This window comes from Mobula birostris, chromosome 2 (assembly GCF_030028105.1).
Source record: "Mobula birostris isolate sMobBir1 chromosome 2, sMobBir1.hap1, whole genome shotgun sequence".
NCBI classification, from domain to species: domain Eukaryota; kingdom Metazoa; phylum Chordata; class Chondrichthyes; order Myliobatiformes; family Myliobatidae; genus Mobula; species Mobula birostris.
This window is the reverse complement of record NC_092371.1, coordinates 135,681,563-135,700,082: the sequence shown is the minus strand read 5'-3', so window position 1 is coordinate 135,700,082 and position 18,520 is coordinate 135,681,563. Positions and strand designations below refer to the sequence as shown.

General features: G+C 40.2%; 1 protein-coding gene across 4 annotated transcripts in view; it reads right to left on the bottom strand.

Annotated features, from left to right (window-relative positions):
* Positions 1–18,520, bottom strand: part of ppp2r5d (protein phosphatase 2, regulatory subunit B', delta) — a 137,036-nt gene that overhangs the window by 83,839 nt on the left and 34,677 nt on the right. For all 4 annotated transcript variants that reach the window (XM_072248846.1, XM_072248825.1, XM_072248841.1 and 1 more), the window contains one exon: positions 3,218–3,395. In XM_072248846.1, coding sequence (XP_072104947.1) covers positions 3,218–3,395 — 178 coding nt within the window. The remainder of the gene's footprint in view (positions 1–3,217; positions 3,396–18,520) is intronic.

Sequence of the window (18,520 nt, the reverse complement as noted above, 5' to 3'; positions counted from 1 at the left end):
TTTCATAGGATTTTCCATTCAAGCACATTGGTGTTTCCATACTAGGCTGTGATACAACCAGTCAATATATTCTCCACCAATAGAACTTTGTCAAAGTTTTAGAGGTCATGCCAAATCTTTGCAGATTTCTATAGTAGAAATCTGCTGTGCTTTCCTTGTAATTGCACTTTTGTGCTGGACCCAGGACAGATCCTCTGAAATGATGACACCACAGTATTTAAAGTTGCTGACCCCCTCCATCTCTAATCCCGAATGAGAACTGGCTCATGAACCTCTGGTTTCCTCTTCTTGAAGTCAATAATCAGCTTCTTGGTTTTGCTGACATTGAGTGAGAGGTTGTTGTTGTGGCACCATATAACGTTTACAGCACGGAAACAGGTCATCTCGGCCCTTCTAGTCCGTGCCGAACTCTTATTCTCACCTAGTCCCACCGACCCGCACTAAGCCTATAACCCTCCATTCCTTTCCTGTCCATATAGCTATTCAATTTAACTTTAAATGACAACATCGAACCTGCCTCAGCCACTTCTGCTGGAAGCTCATTCCACACAGCCACCGCTCTCTGAGTAAAGAAGTTCCCCCTCATGTTACCCCTAATCTTTTGCCCTTTAACTCTCAACTCATGTCCTCTTGTTTGAATCTCCCCCACTCTCAATGGAAAAAGCCTATCCACGTCAACTCTATCTATCCTCCTCATAATTTTAAATACCTCTATCAAGTCCCCCCTCAACCTTCTACATTCCAAAGAATAAAGACCCAACTTGTTCAACCTTTCTCTGTAACTTAGGTGATGAAACCCAGGCAACATTTTAGTAAATCTCCTCTGTACTCTCTCAATTTTATTGACATCTTTCCTATAATTGGGTGACCAGAACTGTACACAATACTCCAAATTTGGCCTCACCAATGCCTTATACAATTTCAACACTACATCCCAACTCCTATACTCAATGCTCTGATTAATAAAGGCCAGCATACCAAAAGCTTTCTTCACCACCCTATCCACATGAGATTCCACCTTCAGGGAACTATGCACCATTATTCCTAGATCCCTCTGTTCTACTGCATTCTTCAATGCCCTACTATTTACAATGTATGTCCTATTTTGATTAGTCCTACCAAAATGTAGCACCTCACACTTATCAGCATTAAACTCCATCTACCATCTTTCAGCCCACTCTTCCAACTGGCCTAAATCTCTCTGCAAGCATTGAAAACCTACTTCATTATCCACAACGCCACCTATCTTAGTATCATCTGCATACTTACTAATCCAACTTACCACCCCATCATCCAGATCATTAATGTATATGACAAACAACATTGGACCCAGTACAGATCCCTGAGGCACACCGCTACACACTGTCCTCCAAATCTGACAAACAGTTATCCACCACTACTCTCTGGCATCTCCCATCCAGCCACTGCTGAATCCATTTTACTACTTCCATATTAATGCCTAATGATTGAACCTTCCTAACTAACCTTCCGTGTGGAACCTTGTCAAAGGCCTTACTGAAGTCCACATAGACAACATCCACCACTTTACCCGCGTCAACTTTCCTAGTAACCTCTTCAAAAAATTCAATAAGATTTGTCAAACATGACCTTCCATGCACAAATCCACGTTGACTGTTCCTAATCAGACCCTGTCTATCCAGATAATTATATATACCATCTCTAAGAATACTTTCCATCAATTTACCCACCACTGACATCAAACTCACAGGCCGATAATTGCTAGGTTTACTCTTAGAACCCCTTTTAAACAATGGAACAACATGAGCAATACGCCAATCCTCCGGCACCATCCCCATTTCTAATGACATTTGAGATATTTCTGTCAGAGCCCCTGCTATTTCCACACTAACTTCCCTCAGGTCCTAGGGAGTATCTTGTCCAGATCCGGAGACTTATCCACTTTTATATTCCTTAGAAGCGCCAGTACTTCCTCTTCTTTAATCGTCATACTTTCCATAACTACCTTTCTTGTTTCCTTTATTTTACACAATTCAATATCCTTCTCCTCAGTGAATAACAAAGAAAAGAAATTGTTTAAAATCTCCCCCATCTCTTTTGGCTCCGCACATAGCCGTCCACTCTGATTCTCCAAGGGACCAATTTTATCCCCCACTATCCTTTTGCTATTAATGTAACTGTAGAAACCCTTTGGATTTATTTTCACCTTACTTGCCAAAGCAGCCTCGTATCTTCTTTTAGCTTTTCTAATTTCTTTAAGATTCTTTTTACATTCTCTATAATCCTCGATCACCTCATTAACTCCAAGTTGCCTATGTTTATTGAAGATCCCTCTCTTTTTCCGAACCAAGTTTTCAATATCCCTTGAAAACCATGGCTCTCTCAAACTTTTAACCTTTCCTTTCAACCTAACAGGAACATAAAGATCCTGTACCCTCAAAATTTCACCTTTAAATGACCCCCATTTCTCTATTACAACCTTCCCATAAAACAAATTGTCCCAATCCACTCCTTCTAAATCCTTTCGCATCTCCTCAAAGTTAGCCTTTCTCCAATCAAAAAATCTCAACCACTCAGCCAGATTTTCAATCTCCCACCTATAAACTGATTTGTCACCACCTTTGATCCGGCCAATGACTGTGCTGTCATCAGCAAACTTAAATATGGCATTGGAGCTGTACTTAGCTACACAGTCACAAGTATAAAGCAATCAGAGCAGGGTGCTAAGCACACCGCCTTGTGGTGCAACTGTGCGATGGAGATGTTGTTGCAGAGGGTACAACTGGACAAGGAGTTCGGCATTGATATATTTACAATTCAGACTGTTCATGGAGATTAAGCATTGGCTGGAAGTACCAAGAACCAGATGATTCATTCTACACTGGATCATTGGGCCAGATAATATCACTGGGAAAAAGACTTCATAGCAGCGACAGTTGATGAGGACAGCATAGCAAAATAGAAGGCCTGATCCCACAATCTTGCCCCTCCCTGTCTTTCAATATGATCACAGGTGATCTGCCCCAGACCACATCTCCTCTGGAACCCCAAATTGCCTGATCTTCCAAAAATTTATCTGCTTCCTCTTTTAAAAAAACTTCCAATGATCTGGCCTCCACAACTCAGTGGATTAGAGGATTCCAGAGACAATTGCTCGATGTTGTTATAAGCCAAATCTACAGCTGGATTCATTCAGGAAGAAAACATCTTAGCAATGTCTTCAAGGGGCATGTCTTACCTTTAAGTGCTGGCAGTTTCTGTAGCTCTCTATTCTTAGCCAGGTTGAAGCGGGATGAACTCTGACGTCTCTCTTTCTTTACAATCTGTGGTCCTCCAGAGTACTTGATCTTGTTGAGCTGAGTTTGAGGAGGAGCACTGTTACTGGGCCGCTTGTTTGGAGCTGGCTGCTGTTGGACCTATACCAAAATCCAGAAATTTTCATGTTTAGTCCCCAGTGAGAAGTTTTTGGAATATATAAGTTCCCGCGCACTTCAACCAGGAAGGTTCCAATTACCGCGTGGGTTTCCACAAAAGGTCAATTGGAAATCTGGAATCCATGGCCCAAAGGGCAGAGCCCAGTGTTTACGGTCCATTGGGAAAGTCGAGTACCCAATGTCTGTGAATCCATGAGTCCAGTCAAAGCTGGAGGCTACCTGCCCTGAAGTTAGTGGACTGTGTACACGTGTGTGGGAGGGAGGGAGGGCAGGAAGAACGGGCCTTGTTTTTCCTGTCGTTTTGTTACTTACTGAATTCTGTTCTGCTGAGCATTGCAGGCATGCTATGTTGGTGGTGAAATGCGTGGCGACACTTGTGCTGGAGATACCCCCCACACAGTACCTTTAAAAAGTATTCACCCTCCTTGGAAGATTTCACATTTTATTGTTTTACAACATTGAATCACAGTAGATTTAATTTGGCTTTTTTGAGACTGATGAACAGAAAAAGACCCTTCTTGTCAAAGTGAAAACAAGTTTCTACAAATTGGTTTAAACTTATTACAATTATTTGATCCAAAATAATTGATTGCACTAGTATTCACCCCCTTCAAGTCAGTATTTAGTAGATGCATCTTTGGCAGCAATTACAGCCTTGAGTCTGTGTGGATAGGCCTCTATCAGCTTTGCACATTTGAACACTGCAATTTTTCTCCATTCTTCTTTATAAAACTGTTTAAGCTGTCGGATTGCATGGGGATCATGAGTGAACAGCCCTTTTCAAGTCCAGCCACAAATACTCAACTGGATTGAGGTCAGAACTCCGACTTGGCCACTCCAGGACATTAAGTTTGCTATTTTTAAGCCATTCCTGTGTAGCTTTGGCTTTATGCTCGGGGTCAGCATCTTGCGGGAAAACGAGTCTTCTCCCAAGCTGCGGTTCTTGCAGACAGCAGTCTCCCACACACACCTTCTGGCAAACTCTAGCTGAGATTTCCTGAGTTTTTCCCCCCCCAACAGTGGCTTTCTCTTTGACACTCTCCTATAAAGCTGTGACTGGTGAAGCACCCAGGCAACAGCTGTTGCGTACGCAGACTCTCCCTTCTCAGCCACTCAAGCTTGAAGATGGCCTGCTCTTGGCAGATTTACAGCTGTACTATATTCTTTCCATTTCTTGAAAATTGACTGAACTGTACTCTAAGGGATATTCAGTGACTTGGAAATGTTCTTGTATCCATCTCCTGACCTGTGCTTTTCGATAACCTTTTCGTGGAGTTGCTTGGAATGTCCCTTTTGTCTTCATGGTGTAGTTTTTGCCAGGATACTGACTCACCAACAGTTGGACCTTCCAGATACAGGTGTACTTTTACCACAATCAATTGAAACACCTTGACTGCGCATGAGTGATCCCCATTTAGCTAATTATGTGACTTTTAAAACCAGTTGGCTGCACCAGTGATGATTTGGCATGTTGTATTAAAAAGGGAGTGAACACTTGTGCAATCAATTATTTTGTTTTGTATTCGTAATAAATTTAGACCACTTTGCAGAAATCTGTTTTCACTTTGACACAAGTCTTTTTCTGTTGATCAGTGTAAAAAAAAAAGCAAAATTAAATCCAGAGTGATTCAATGCTGTGAAACAATAAAACATGAAAACTTCCTGGGGGGGGCAGGGTGAATACTTTTTATAGGCACTGTACTTAGGTTGTATTAGTTGTTAACACAAATGGCACATTTCACTGTATGCTATGGTATACGTGATAAATAAATGAATCTGAATCCAACATGTTAAGAGATTGCAGACACAAGTCACTGCAGATGCAGGATTCTGCAGTGAAAAAAAACACAAACTGCTGGAGGAACTCAACATGTCAAGCAGTAGCTGTGAAGGGAAAGGGATGGTCAACAGTTTAGATCAAGTTTCTGCATCAGGATTGAAAGTGCAGAAGGAAGAAAGGCAATATAAACAAGTGGGGGGGTGAGACAAAATGGTAGGAAAAGTGGAATCAGGAGAGGGAGGGGAAGTTTAGAGACAGAAGACTGGTAGACGACAAGTGGAAGGAGATAAGGGAAAAGAAACTGTGCTAATTGAGCTAGGTGGTGGGGGGGGGTACAGAGTTTCTGTAAAGTGATAAGTGGAACCAAGTGGGGACTGCAAGGAGAAAAGGAAAGCCAAGAAAGAAGAAAATGCAGATGGATAATGGGCAGATGGAACCACTGGAGGGCAATAATCACGTTTATGGCGGGGGGGGGGGGAAATAGAGAAGGTGAAGAAAGGAAAAGAGAACATACATTATGTTCATGGTGGATTGGGAAAGGAAGATGGAGTATCCACGTGACCCAAAATTGGAAAAGAATGTTCATACCATTGGATTTGTGTGGAAATGGGAGAGAGTTAATTGGCTTGCAACCAGAGCTCTGGATGGCTATTGTGGATGGAGCTCAAATGCTCCACAAAATGGTTCCTCATTCTATGCTTGGACACAACTATATAGAGATGGCCACATCAAGAGCACCAAACACAATACTCGAGTTCAGAGAGGTGCATATAAATCTTTGCCTGACCTGGAAAAAGGCATAATTGGTGGTGGGATCCTACTGCAGCAAGTGGAAATGGCAAAGTAAGACATGTGCTGGATGTTGAGGCCAGTGAGGACCAGAACTCAATATAACATACAAAATGCTGGAGGAACTCAGCAGGCTAGGCAGCACTTATCCTTTTTGCTTATTTACCAGCTTTGGCATTCCTTCCCTCACTACCAGTTTTGTTTCTCTTAGGAGCATTTGGTTGACAAAGGCTAGCAGTCTGAAGGATCAGAGTCCCAACTTTCTCTTCCAACCGACAAAGCCCAGAAGAAGAATGAAAGTTGCTAAGCCCTACTATTGTGGACAAGCAACCAGTGAACTGTGCACAAGGCTGCATCCTCCTGCAGTATGTTTCATCTCCCCTGAACTTGAATGTAGAAATGCAGATTCTAGAAGATCGGCCATTTTCTAATTCTGAATATACTTTTGGCTGTGTGATCATGATAAGCCTCAAAAACAAGCTGTTTTTAAAAGAGTACATTATGCAAAACAGGTCAAGGTGTGTCACCAACCAACACATACAGGGCTAAATGACAAAAGTAGGAACTAATAGGTCACAGATGAGGTTTGAATCATTGGCACAGAGAAAACTTAATGGAAGTTTTAAAAAGCATTAAAGTTTTAGTAAATAGGGAAGACAAATTTGCTTAAATCGAGGGTAGGACAAGTAGAGTAGATAGAAGGGAACCTGTGGATGCATGTTTAGATGTCCAAAGGATATTTTACAAGGTGCCACTTAAAAAGGTAAGGTAAGACTTCATAGCACAAGTCAAAAGATTTATTTATTTTTATTTATTTAGACAGTGCAGAACAGGCTCTTTCAGCCCTCTGAACCATGCCACCCAGCAACCCACCAATTTAACCCTAGCCTAATCACAGGACAATTTACAATGACTAATTAACCTACTAAATGGTACATTGTTAGACTGTAGGAGGAAACCCAAGCACAAGAACATACAAACTTTCTCGCAGAGGACACTGGAACTGAAATCTGAACTCTGATGCCCTGAGCTGTAATAGCGTCATGCTGTTACCTATCAGGGCACTCATTGCGTTGGACGTATATTAGTATGGATTAAAAAGTAGATAATACATAGAACAGGTGCAATCAATGGAAGGTTGCAACGAGTGAAATAAACCAGGGATCAGTTCTTGGCCCTCAATTAATTTACAACTTATATTAATGATCTGGAGGGGGCAATATACAATATCCAAGTTTGCTTTTGACATGCACTGGAGGCAGTCCAAAGGAGATTCGCAGGCTATTTCGTGGGCTGACTGATTGCCCTATCAAGAGAGACGAGACAAGTTAGATCTTTATTCTTTGAGTTTAGAAAGAGGAATAACCATATGAAGACAGGACAACAGAGTATGACGTTGGGAATGTTTTCACTAGCAGCATAACCTCTAACCGGGGGCATAATTACAAGTTCAGGGGAGATCATTTAAAACCCAGGTATGTAGACATTTCTTCTTACGAAGAAGAAGTCCTTAACTCCGAGTGGAGTCATTGGGACGCTGTCATGACAGCGGTTTTTTTTAGCGGGCTTTATTTTTATGAGGCTGATTTGCTAGCTCAATGCTCAACCCAGCGCAGATGGAAAGCATGCAAGGGAGCATTTCTTCTGAAAGAGGGTGGTGAATTTCTGTTGCAGAGCTGTAGAGACCATCTCAGTGCTGCTGGTTGACTACTTCACAGTGACTTTGTTTTGCGAATGACACGTTGCACAGTGGCATCCTTGCAGATAGCTTTTTTAAAAACATACAGCAACAATAAAAGGAAGACTAGAGAACAACACCTGTGTAGACCTGGCATTGTGCATCCAATCTGACCAAAGCATAGAGGTACTTGATGTTGGCTTTTTCAGGTGCCTTTTAATTTTATTTTTGGTTGATCGTGCCTTGGATTTTCTTGAAATTAATCATAGGATCATACAGCACAGAAACAGGCCACTTGAGCCCACCTTGCCCAATGCAATTGTGATGCACACCTCTGCTGATCCCATTTGCCCACAATGAAGACCTGTCCTTTTATGCCTCTCCTACCTATGTAATGGCCAAAGTGCCTTTTAAATATTGGAACTATCTGCGGTAATATAGAAAACAAAGGTGTCCCAAGAGCGGAGGTATTCAGTAAATGTTGCATGTATTCTCAGAAAGAGCAACAAACATCAATACATCCTCAAACAGTAATTATTTTGCTTCAATGGGATTTACCGTTGGCCTCGAATTGAAGCCATCAAATCTTGTTGTGAGTGATTGTGCAGTGAAGAGCACATAAATAACATTAGGACAAGTGCAGAGCCTCATTTAACCCTAGAGGATGCAATAGCAGGTAATGAATTGACTTGACTTGTTCACCAAGTTGACTGGCTCAATCAAATTAATAAAGGCAACATACAAAGGTGCATTTGTTAATTGGCAGCATCTTCCTGTAAATGGGTAGGGCAAGTATTTTGTTAGCAGTGCCAAATGAATAAAAGTCCACGGGAGATGCAAGGAGCATAATATCTGCAACAATTTGGTATCTTTACAATAAATAAGAAATGAGGAGCAAATTTCCACATTCACATGCATTTCCTCTACATTGATCATTACCATTTTGCTATTTTCAGGCTTCACTCAATCTTCTCTCCAGCAGGAAGCTGGGAATTTGTCAGCTCTAGCTGCCTTTCCATTTGACACTGAAATGGGCCCTTCAGCTGACAGGGTCCATGCCAGCCTTTTTGCTCATCTACACTAACCACATTTGTCTGCCTATTTAAATTGCTATCTAAATGCTTCTTAAATATAGTGATTATATCTGATTCCACCACCTCAGACAGCACATAGCTATTATCAACCACACTAAAAAGACTTTTCCCTCAAATCCCCTTTTTAAACTCCCACTTTCCACCTCAAATCCATTTTGATAGCTCTACCATAGGAAATTGAACTTCAGTTGCAAGGTGGTTTGTGACCGCTTTGCAATTACCTGGTTTTCTGTATTAGTCACTCATAAAATGTGGTCTGAACTTCATCGAAGTCACTATAATAGACAAACACAATCTGCTTAAATAACACACAAACAATTGTACTTCTTCACGTTAGTACTGAGTACACCACTTAAACAATCACAGTCTAGGTTCAAAAAGTATGTAGGGTAATGCTTTCTAGAAAAGGAGTAGGCGTCCTGCAAAGATCACACCAAGAACACACAACATGCAATGCTGAAAGAGTTGAAAAAGAACCCAAGGGCATCAGCAAAAGACCTGCAGAAATCTCCAGAACTTGCTGAAGTCTCTGTTCATGTGCCCACTATAAGAAAAACACTGAACAAGAATGGTGTTCATAGAAGGACGCCACAGAGGAAACCACTGCTCTCCCAAAAAAAAAACATTGCTGCACATCTCAAGTTTGCAAAAGACCACCTGGATGTTCTACCATGCTTCCGTCACATTGTTCTGTGGACAAATTGAACTTTTTCGCAGAAATGCACAATGCTATATTTGGAAGAAAAAGAGCACACCAACAGCAAAACCTCATCTCAACTCTGGAGCATGGTGGAAGGATCATCATCGTTTGAGGTTGCCTTGCCACTTCAGGGCCTGAACAATTTGTAATCTTGAGGGAACACTGAACTCAAAATTGTATCACGACATTTTGCAGGAGAATTTCAAGGTAGCAGTCTGTCACCTGAAGTTTAATGGAAGTTGGATGATGCAACAAGACAGTAATACGAAACACAAGGGTAAATCAACAGAATGGTTTAAAAAGAAGAAAATTTGTGTTTTGGAATGGACAAGTCAGAGTCCAAAGCTTAACCCAATTGAAATGGAGTGGAATGTCTTGAAGGGGGTTGCTCATGCAAGGTATCCCAGTAACACTGATGAACTGGAACAATTTTGTATGGAAGAATGGTCGAAAATTCTTCCTTGCCATTGTGCAAGTCTGATCAGCAACTATAGGAAACGCTTGGGAGGTTATTGCTGCTAAACCAGTTATTAAACACAAGGGTTAACATACCTTTTGCAGCCTGCACTGTGAATGATTAAACAATATATTCAATAAAGACATGCAAAGTATAATTGTTTGTATGTTATTAGTTTAGGCAGATTGTGTTTGTCTATTATCGTGACTCAGATTAAGATCACATTTTATGGGTGATTAATGCAGAAAATCAGGCAATTGGAAAGGATTCACAAACTGTTTCCTGTAACTCTATCTACCCATCTATCCCTCTCAGTATTTAAGGCATTCTTCATCCCTGTCTACATAGGCTGTGAAATGGAGTATAAGTTGAGATGTCATAGAATCAGAGCACAACAGCAGAGAAATAGGCCCTTCAGCGCCCCCCCACACCCCTATTCCATACCAATCTGTTATTCTGTTCAGTTTCATGGACCTGCACTGGGACCACACCCTCCATATCTCTTCTGTCCATATACTTACCCAAAATTCCAAACGTTGAAACTGAACCCACCTTTACCACTTCCTCTGCAGCTCATTCCACACTAGCACCACCCTCTGAATGAAGCTCTCCCTCTAATTTTTTAAAAAATATTTCACCTTTCACTCTTAACATATGACCTCTAGTTTTAGGTTCACCTAATTTCAGTGGAAAAGAGCCTTTCACTAACCTTACCTATATCCTCAGTTATTGTACACTTCTATCAACTCTCCCCCTCATTGTTGCCGTTGGGAGGTGGTACAAGAGACTGAAGACACTCACTCAGAGATTCAGGAACAGCTTCTTCGCCTCTGCCATCCGATTCCTAAATGGACATTGAATCCATGAACACTACCTTAATACCTTTTTAAAAAATCTGTTTTTGCACTACTTAAACTTAAACATTTAAAATAAATACATGCATGTATAAATGGACAAGACTGGACAACATGGAACACATATACACATACACACACATATATATATATATTTTACTATAATGAAGTTTTTTTACTGCTGCGGCAAAATTAACAGATTTCACAACTTACACTGGTGATATTAAACCTGATTCTGTTCTATTCATCCTTTCCCTTTGCCGGGAAATGACTTCATACTCAGCACATACAAGGTACATCATAAAGATCTGTTTCTGCGCTGTATGTTTTTACGATTCTATGACCTCTTTCAGATCACCCATCAGCTCAGCATTACTTGCTCCAGGGAAAACAAGACCAACTTCTCCAATCTCTCCCCATAACTACAGTCCTAAAATTCAGACAAAATCTTGGTGAATCACTCCTGTACATTGTCCAGCATAATCACATTCTTCCTATCTTGTGGCATTACAAGTGTGTTGTTAACAAACTGACATCTCAACTTCTGAAGAACACACAAAAGCATCCCCTGACCTTGTATTCCCCAATCCAAGTCAAGAACATGTTGTTAATTAAATAGCTACCAAAACCATTTTAAGGCAGATATGTGGCACTGATACTCTAGACCACACTTCTATAGCAAGGATATGGTTTTAACTGAAGTTTATACTGCCCTATCCCCAAAGTCTCAATGAAAAAGGCAGAGGAATTTTATCAGTTACTTCTAAACCCCATATTGAAGAAAAACATTTTATAGATGCATTAAAATTCCTTGCGCCATTCCTTAATACACATTCCAAACATCCAAAGACATTGCATTACTATAACCAGAAGCTAAAGGGTACAAAGGACAATACTGGGTCGCCAAATGAGATTGATTCCAGCCTTTCTGTACCTCTTTTGGATACAGATGAGGTACCCGAAGACAGGATAACTCATGGTGTAGCTATGTTTTAAGAAAGCAGACATAATTCATGTAACTACATGCATCTAAGCCTTAGATCAGTGGTGAGAAAATCATTGGAAAGGCAGGAATATGGCTCTGTGCAGAAGAAACCCTAGCTCACTAACTTGATCATGAAGAGGCAACCAAGAATGATGACAGCAAGGCAGTAGATGCTGTCTATGAGGACTTTATGAAGACATTGCTGAGCAAGGACAGACATGGTATGCTCATCCAGAATATTAAAGGCAAGCTGTCTAATTGAATCTAAATTTGGCTTGTTGATAGGAAATAGAGAGCAGTAATGGAAGGATACTTTGCTTATTGTAAGAATGTGGTAAGTGGTGTACCACAGGAATTGGCATCCTGACCTTTACAGCTTGCTGTATACATGAACAATTTTGATGTGAAAACAGGTGCAATTAGTTTGTGAATGGCATGAAGCTGTAGTGATGGGGACAGTGTGTAAGGAATTTAAGAGCAGGGAGGTTAAGCTGGAATTGTACAGGTACCTACAAGGGTGTACCTGGAGCACTGTGTGTCGTTCTGGTCTTCTTGCTTGATAAAAGATAACTGGCTTTGGAGGCAGTGCAGAGTAGGTTCACCGGGTTGATTGTGGAGATGAGGGTATTAGTGTCTGCAGAGAGATCAAATCTCCTGGGACTATACTTGCTGGAATTCAGAAGAATTTGCAGGAATCTCATACATCTAGGATGGAGATAAAGAGGAACTGCTTTTCCTAAAAGGTGGTAAATCTGCAGCATTCTCTGCCCAGGGAAGCAGGAGAGGATAGCTCATTAAATGTATTTAAGACATAATCTGTAATTTTGCTATGCAAAAATCTAATTATGGCGAAAAGGCGGTTTGGTGGATATGATCTTATTGAATGTCAGAATAGGCTTGACAAGCCAGATGGCTGACTCCATGCTCTTAAACACAAGAATTGTCTTGCCATTATTTCTATAAGCAACAGTTACTAGTACTTCTCTCGTTCTGGTTGCTTGTTGCAACAAGCAATTTATTGGTGTTAGTTTGCTGATTAATTTGGAGTATTTTTCAACTAACTAAATGCAGAAAAAAAAAATCACAATTTATTGCCAAAGGACGAGAGTTTTCTGCAATACAAGAAAGAAATTGAATCTCCTATGAAAATTGAGAATAAATCAAAAACAAAGCATGAAGTCACAAGAGACTGAAGATGCTGGAATTTGGAACAAAAAAGAAATTTGCTGGAGTAATGCAACAGGTGAGCCAGCAAATGTGGAGGGCGATGGACAAATTTTCAGATAAAGGCCCTTGACCTTAAGCATCAACTGTTTGTTGCCCTCCACAAATGCTGCTTGACCCAATGAGTTTCTCCAGCATTTTGTTTAATGTTTCATAAAGCACAACTGGAAGTTGATTTCATTTCAATTCATGGAAAAATTAGGCCTCACTACAAAACATGCAAAACTAAGCAAACCATTAAAATACAATTTAGAAACAAAACATGGCAATCTGGTGGAAAAGGACCCAAGGACTTTTGATGGCATTCTGAGTGGTTACATCAACAGCTAGTATGAAGACTCGTAATTCACAGCATTACAAGAGTCTGGAGAGGATTTCAGACTCAGCGATTTCTAGAGGCACAACCCTCTGCCCCATCAAGGACATCTTCAAATAGGCAGTGCATCAAATAGGCAGTGCATCAAAAAGGCAGTACTCATCAGTAAGGACTCTCATTATCTGGAATATGCCCTCTTCTTTTTCTGTGTGAAGAGTTGGTACAGGAACCTGAAGACCCATACTCCATGTTTCAGTAAGAGCTTCTCCATCACATTTCTTCATAGTTCATGAATGCTACCTTTATTATTTATAGTAACTTTATATATTTGCAATGTATTGATCCCAAAAAATTCACAAATGATAATAAGTTCAATTCAGAACAAAAGCTTTTAGAGTTAACAAATGAAAACCATCCTAATAAGCTGAATATCACATTGCCAGAAATGAAAAGCTGATAATCTGAGGGAAAAAAAGAGAGACTTTTGTCAGCAAAAGCGGCGCTTTCTCTTTAGTTCAGTTCCTGGTAACATTATCAGTCAAGTCAAAAAAAAAAAATCCTCTTCCGTCAGCAAATCTGAAGTTAAAAAAAGTCATTTCAATATCCTTCATTCTTAAACCAGTTTACTTATAGTCCAGTCAGATAATGCAATCGATGAATTTAATGCTAAGAATGATACACTGATATTAGAGGTCATTTTGTTCACCAATCCAATTAAGCTGTGTGCACCATGATTCAAAAGTCCCGTTTTAAACCATTTACTAAATTATCAATTAATCCTTTGACATTTATTGTGAACTTATTCTTATTCTAGGATAAACCACAAAAGGCCCTTGACACTCAAAGCAGGTGCCAGGAACATCATGATCTCTTCAGTGACAACTCCCCGGCTCAATGTCACCCAAGACAAAGTAGCCCTCTTAAGTGTGGGCATTCACCAACCACAAACATTTCCTCTACCTTCAGAATGCAGTACTGTGGTGTGTACCATTCACAAAAGGCACTACTTATTCATACAATCTAAACAACCTTTGTCATAAAAGTCATGCACCACGTTGATTTGAAAATAGATCATCAGTCCTTCATCAGTCCCAAGTCCAGAGCCAGGAATATTTTCTCAAGACAGCATTATGGCAACACCTTCACTAGAGACTACACAAGTTCAACAAGGAGGATCATCATCAGCTTCGCTGGCCTTGCCAGTGACATGCAGGAAAAACAGAATTTGAAAATTTGAAGTAATCCATAAACTTTCTTTATGATGTCTGATACAAAAAAACATAACATAGTACTACATAGTGGCACATGAAAGCCAGGAGGCTATCCAGGAAAAGGGTACTGCAAATAGATTTACAAACTGAGGAAATGAGTTCATGTCCTCCTGTTCAATTTCAAAGTCCATACAGAGATACTGTATAATCACTCATGGCTTACACTCATTTAGCACAATCCATAAACCTATCAGGAAAAAAAACAGGAGATCCAAAGGGGAAGCTTTAAAAAAAAAGTGGTGGGTACTTGGAACGAGCTGCCAGTTACAATGTTTAAAAGGTATTTGGATAGATATTGGGATTGAAAGGGCATACAGCGACACAGGCCTAATACAATTGCTATGTAGCTGACAACCCAAGTGCAACTCCAACCCGTGGTGCTGTCCATGTGGAGTTTTACGGTGACAATGTAGGGTTACTCAAATGTTCATTTTCCCCTACATCTTAAAACAAGCAGTTTAATTGGCCAATGTAAATTTTCCATGGGGTGTAGGGGGAATGGTATAATCGAGGGATTAACAATTGCACTCCCACGGACTTGCCATGAGTCAGTCCTCATCAGTAAATTAGTGTTATCATTTGAGAGGATCTGCTCTGGATCCTACATGTAAGTGCCATTACAAAAGCCTCTACTTTCATTTTCAGATTTGGCATATCACCTAAAACTTTGACAAACTTCTACTGACATACAGTGGAGGATATACAGACTGGTTGCATCACAGCCTGGTATGGGAACATCAATGCTCTTGAATGGAAAAACCTACAAAAGTAGTGATACAGCCAAGTCTATCACGGGAGAGCAGCATCCATCATCAATGACTCCCACCATCCAGGCCATGCTCCCTTCTTGCTGCTGCCAAAGAGTCTCACACAACCAGGTTCAGGAACAGTTATTACCCTTCAACCATTAAACTCCTTAACCACAGCGGGTAACTCTAGTCACCCCAACACTGAAATGATTCTACAATCTACGGGCTCACCTTCAAGGACTCCAGAAGTAATGTCCTCAACATTTATTAATTTACTTACTTTCTTCTTCATATTTGCACAATTTATTATCTTTTGCACATTGGCTATCTGTCTTTGTGCAGTTTTTCATTGATTCTGTTGTGTTTCTTTGTATTTACTGTGAACGCCCATAAGAAAATGAATCACAGGGTGATTCACGGTGACATATGTACTTCAATAATAAACTTAGTTTGAACTTTGAATTGTTCTTTCACTGTCTTGTATAATTCATGTTCTGTGCACCATCTGAAGTTACATGCATGGGATGCTGCTACAAGATTTTCCTTGTATCGGTACCTAACCAACCTGTGCATATGGCAATAAACACAAATTGATGACAACGTGGGGAGAATAGATTACAGGGAGTCTTAGTGGGGAATGAGAAAGGAGATTGCTCTTTGGACTAACAGACTCAATGACTAAATAGCTTGTTTAAATTATAAATATGTTATTTCAATAAACTGACTTTAAAACTCTCACAAGTATATTTTTTAACCTGTGTAACCAATTCAAAGTATATTTATCATTAAAGTATATACAAGTCAACATATACTATACTGAGATTAGTTTTCTTGTAGGCATTCATAGTAGAATAAATACAATAGAATCAATGAAAAACTACACAAGGATGGACAAAAGCCAATATGCAAAAAGACAACAATCTATGCAAATACAAAATAATAATAAATAAATAATATCCAGAACACAAGTTGTGGAGTCCTTGAAGGCGAGTCCATAGGTTGTGGAATTGGCTTGGAGTTGAGGTGAGAAGTTGTCCACACTGATTGAGGTGCCCAATGGTTGAAAGGCAGTAAGTGTTTCAGAGCCCGGTGGCATGGGACATACAGCTCCTATACCTCCTTCTTGATGGCAGTAGCGAGAAGAGAGCATGGCCTGGATGGTGGGGTTCCTCAGTGATGCTGCTTTCTTGTGGCAGCGCACCTTGTAGACGTGTGCAATGGTAGGGAGGGCTTTTCATGTCACTCACTGGGCTGTATCCACTACTTTTTGTAGGCTTTTCCATTCCTGAGCATTGGTGTTTCTGTGATGCAACCGGTTGGAATACCTGCCACTGTGCTTCTATAGAAGCTTGTCAAAGTTTTAGATGACATACTGAATCTGCACAAACTTCTAAGAAAGTAGAGGCACAGTCATGCCTTCTTCATAATGGCACTTACGTGCTGGCCCCAAGACAGATCTTCTGATGTGATAATGCCAAGGAATTTAAAGATACAGCTTTCTCCACTTCTGATCTCCTGATGAGGACTGGCTCACGGACCTCCATTTTTTGCCTCCTGCAGTCAATCATCAACTCTGGGTTTGCTGAAATTGAAAATCTGGTTGAATGATACAATAATCTCCCTCCCTTGTGATTCATTACAATCTTTGATTCAGTCATTGACAGTGGTTTCATTAGAAAACTTGAACATAGCACTGGAGCTCTACTTAGCCTCACAGGTCATAAGTATAAAGCAAGCAGAGCAGGGGGCTAAGCACAGAGCCTTGTGGCATGCCAGTGCGAATGCTGATTGTAGAGCAAATCTTGCCGACCTGTACCGACTGGGGTCAGCAAGTGAGGAAACAGAAGATCCAGTTGCACAAGGAATTATCAAGGACTAGGTCTTGGAGCTTATTGAATAGTTTCATAGGGACGATAGTATTGAATGCTGAGCTGTAGTCAATGAAGAGCACCCTGATGTATGTATCTTCACTGTACAGATGTTCCAGAGCCATGTAAAGAGCCAATGAAATAGTGTCTGCTGTTTACTTATTGTGATAATATGTACAATTATAAACATTCAAGAGACAATGAGATAACTAGAAAAGAACAAACTGGTTCTGGCAATATATTCCTACTTTTAACTGAGCCCATCAATAAACAAACAATGAAAATAAGATCATATGAAATCAAATCAGGATTCACTGACTTCCCTTGGTGCAGTTTGCAGGATGTTTTCTTTCCCAATGAAGAAAACACTACACAATGATTGCATTATCCATCCCTTTGCAGGCAATAACCTTGCTCCATCTTTCAAATGACATTCATGTGGAAATGACTACACTTCAGCAGTTCAATAAAAAGAAAAAATCATCACAAGTGTTTTGGCTGAAAGATGAATTACAGCATCCAAATCTGTCGAACTGCAATAAAAACTCTCACAATAAGGTTGAGCTTATTTGCATGAAATCTGTGCTGGCTGTGCTAAAGACCAAATACTATTTAAGATCAGAAGCAGAGGACAATCTCGGGGTCAGTTTCAAAAATTTCTTTACAAACTGCGTCTGTCTGCAAAAGAACAAGCAAAATCTTCACATTAGCAATGTAAAACTAAGACATGTAGGCAATTTTAATAAGGTACAAGAGCAGGTCATCAAGACTTTTTTTTTAAATACATGTCTTTTATACCAGGATGGATGGAACACAGCGAAAATAATGAAGCTCAGCTCAAGAGTGGAAAATGATGGAATGTATCCCATCATTTATAAAGGAAGCCTGGCTACGGAGTGTAGTGAATATAAAAGATCTCCAGCATGCTGGATCAGGATATTCTTGCAAATAGTACAAGGGAAAATTTTAATTTTGCAAACACTATGGATCTGGACTGCAATATTTTTCTGCATATGAGCACTTAAAAGTCCTGCTATTAACTGCACTTAAAAGCCCTCTTCCTGCTCTCTATAGCCCATGATAACCAATGCTTCCCAAAAAGATAATCTACTTTTGAATAAATGTAATAAGGCACAATTTCCAAAGATTCACAACCTTTGGAGTGAAAAACTTTTCTACATTAGAAAGACAGACAACAAATCCTGAGGTGGTGACTCAGTATCAGACTCTGCAGGTGAAAGGAATCATCCTCCCAGCAACAATTTTCACAAACAGCTTAAGAAATTTACAAGACTTGCAACTACATCCGCTTCAAGAATACAGTCAAACACCCAGTGAACTC